Below are 2,467 nucleotides of genomic sequence, written 5' to 3'. Positions count from 1 at the left end.
ACCAGAAGAAATTTAGATGCAGCCTGGAAAATTAGTGCCATTGAGTTTTAAGGAAAAGCTAACTCAAATGGAGCAGTTTTAAATTTTAATTTATAATTTTTGAAATCAGTAAGAAAAATCTCACTGATAACTCAAAGGATAAATATATAGAGAGGAATGCTGCTGCCCACATGCCCATCCTTGCTTCCAAGATAAGGAAAGGCCAGGTCCTCACTTCAGAGAGAAGGGATAGAGACAATTGTCTTAAAGCCAAGTCTCCTACTTCCAGTCAATCAGATCTTCCCTCCCCAGCTCACTGCCTGAGTCCTGAAGGACAAGGTCACAGAGAAGGGGCTCACAGACCCCTGGAGCCCCTCACACGTCTGGCCCGCAGAGGGTGAGGAGAGCAAACCTTCCCAGTTCAGGGAGCTCAGTCTAGTCCAGGGTGCCCCGGAGCCCAGTCAGCTCAGGATTTATTCCACGAGGGGTCATTGCATTGACTTTCTCTTGAGGTGAACGTGGGGTAGATGGAGAGGGCAGAAATTACAGCACAAGATGCCTTCTTTCCAATAGGTCCGACTTTGTATGAAGAGGGAGGGAAAGAAGGAAGACAACGAAGAGGCAATAGAGAGAAAGGCCCATGGACTTTTGCTGGGAAGTTCTTTGTCCCTTCAGGTTGTGACTAAACTCAGTTGGAATCCGACTCAGAGGAGTTTCCGGAGGATGATGAGCTGGAGCTGCGGTCCTCTGGCTCAGAATATCCATCTTCATCCTCAACGCTGGGCGCTGAGGAGCAGCTGCCTTCCTCCTCTTCCTCATTTTCCTCTGATCTCCCTGAGGTAGGAGAAAGTTCTCCAGTCATGTCTGATGATGCTAACTCTGCCACCTGAAGCCCCGGGTCCTCTCTAAGCCTTCCTTGCAGATTCCCTGATGATGGGGACTGCAGACCCATCCTTCTAATCTTGGGGTTTGGGCCCCCCATCACGCTCATGTTCTTACGCTTAGCACAGGTCGCCTCTCTGTAAGCAGCATATTCTTCAGGAGACAGAGTCCTGAGCCAGAGATCAAGGTCCACCTTGTACTGTGTCTGCAGTTCCTCTGCCTGCTTCTTATAAAGCTCCTTCTGGTCCTGGGGGACCCGCTGCCAGCGTATACTGATCTCCACCATGCGCTCCCTTGGGGGCACCACTTTCAGCTCCCTGCTCGACCAGAGATCCTGGTGGAACTTGTGATAGCCATTCATTGGGGGCTTCTTGGGTTCTCCTTGGAATTTCCATTTCATGGGTAAATGGTTTTCTGGGGGAGGCTTCACTTTTTGCACATTTTCCTGAAACTTCTTTGGCACTTTGCTTTGACTTCCTTTGGGGACATCAGGTTTCTTGGAGTTCTGGACTAGTTCAGGGTGCTGTTCTCTGAACAGAGCCATTTTCTCCTGAAACTCCTGTTTCTCTTTCTGGAAATCTTGACTGTATTTCAGCTTGAGCTTTTCGGGTAGCTTCTTGTATTCCTCAGACAGAACCTTGGTCAGCTCCTGGTTGTTCATCTTGGGGTGTTTTTGGAGGTACTGAGGTCTCATCTCTTTAAAAAAGAGAAGGTAAGCTGTCAGGGGCTTCTTGGGTAAATTAGGATGTTTCTTGTGGTTTCTGCTTTTAGAAGGATTGTTAACATTTTCCTTAGCTTCCAGGATTAATTCTTTCAAAGTGTGGAACTTTCTCAATTTATACAAAATCTCTAACCATCTGAGTTTGCATTTTTCCCCAGAAAAATCTTTAAAAGCTACTTTTTCTCAGTCCATCATTGACTGGGTCATTTTGAATGTGTGTCTTTCATTGGATGGAATGCTTTTCTCCATATATTCCAGTAACTGCACAATGTCTTCTTTGGACCAGTCATCTTGACTTTTAGGCAACACCATTTCTAGGTCTTTGGGACAGTTATATGGTCCTGGAAGTTCAGCCATCTCAGCAGAATCTCCAGCATCTGCACTCTCAAGATTCAGCAGGTGAGTGTGATGATTCTGTGAAGAAAGAAAAAGAAAGTTACTCTCCTATGTGACACAGGAGAGAAGAACATATCACTTGGGATATGTCTCTTCTATCATTTTATTTACCCGTAAGAATGTAAATGAAAACTGGCCTAGTCTGAACTGACATTCATGGTAAACATTATGAAGGTTCCTTTGCAGAGTTAAGTATCTTCAGACCGCATTCACTCTGCCTTCCAAACAATTTCACCAGAGAGTGTTTTACATATAAAGGAGCAAACTAAAAGACTGGCTACTCACTCAAGGGACAAAAAATAAGAGAAAATGAAGGGAGTTAATAAAAGTAAGTGCCTGAAAAGCAAAGGACTTTAAAACAGCAATGCCAAACCACAGCACATGGATATGAATGGTCAAAATCCCAAAGACAGCCATCACCACATACTGAGAGGATGGGGAGAATCAGGAATTAATTGATGAATTCCTGATTCATTGATGAATTCCTGA

The 2,467-nt window shown here is 45.0% G+C and overlaps 1 protein-coding gene across 1 annotated transcript; it reads right to left on the bottom strand.

Moving 5' to 3' along the window:
* Positions 1 to 667: 667 nt before the first annotated feature.
* On the bottom strand, positions 668 to 1,900 carry LOC104988604 (putative upstream-binding factor 1-like protein 3/5). Its single transcript, XM_010839959.1, is given in 1 exon segment — positions 668 to 1,900. A coding segment is annotated over 1 exon segment (1,227 nt). The 5' UTR covers positions 1,895 to 1,900.
* Between the last annotated feature and the right edge of the window lie 567 nt (positions 1,901 to 2,467).

Source organism: Bison bison, unplaced genomic scaffold (assembly GCF_000754665.1).
Source record: "Bison bison bison isolate TAMUID 2011002044 unplaced genomic scaffold, Bison_UMD1.0 scf7180017846507, whole genome shotgun sequence".
Taxonomy (NCBI): Eukaryota; Metazoa; Chordata; class Mammalia; order Artiodactyla; family Bovidae; genus Bison; species Bison bison.
The sequence above is the reverse complement of the archived record's forward strand: the minus strand, read 5'-3'. Positions and strand labels throughout refer to the sequence as shown.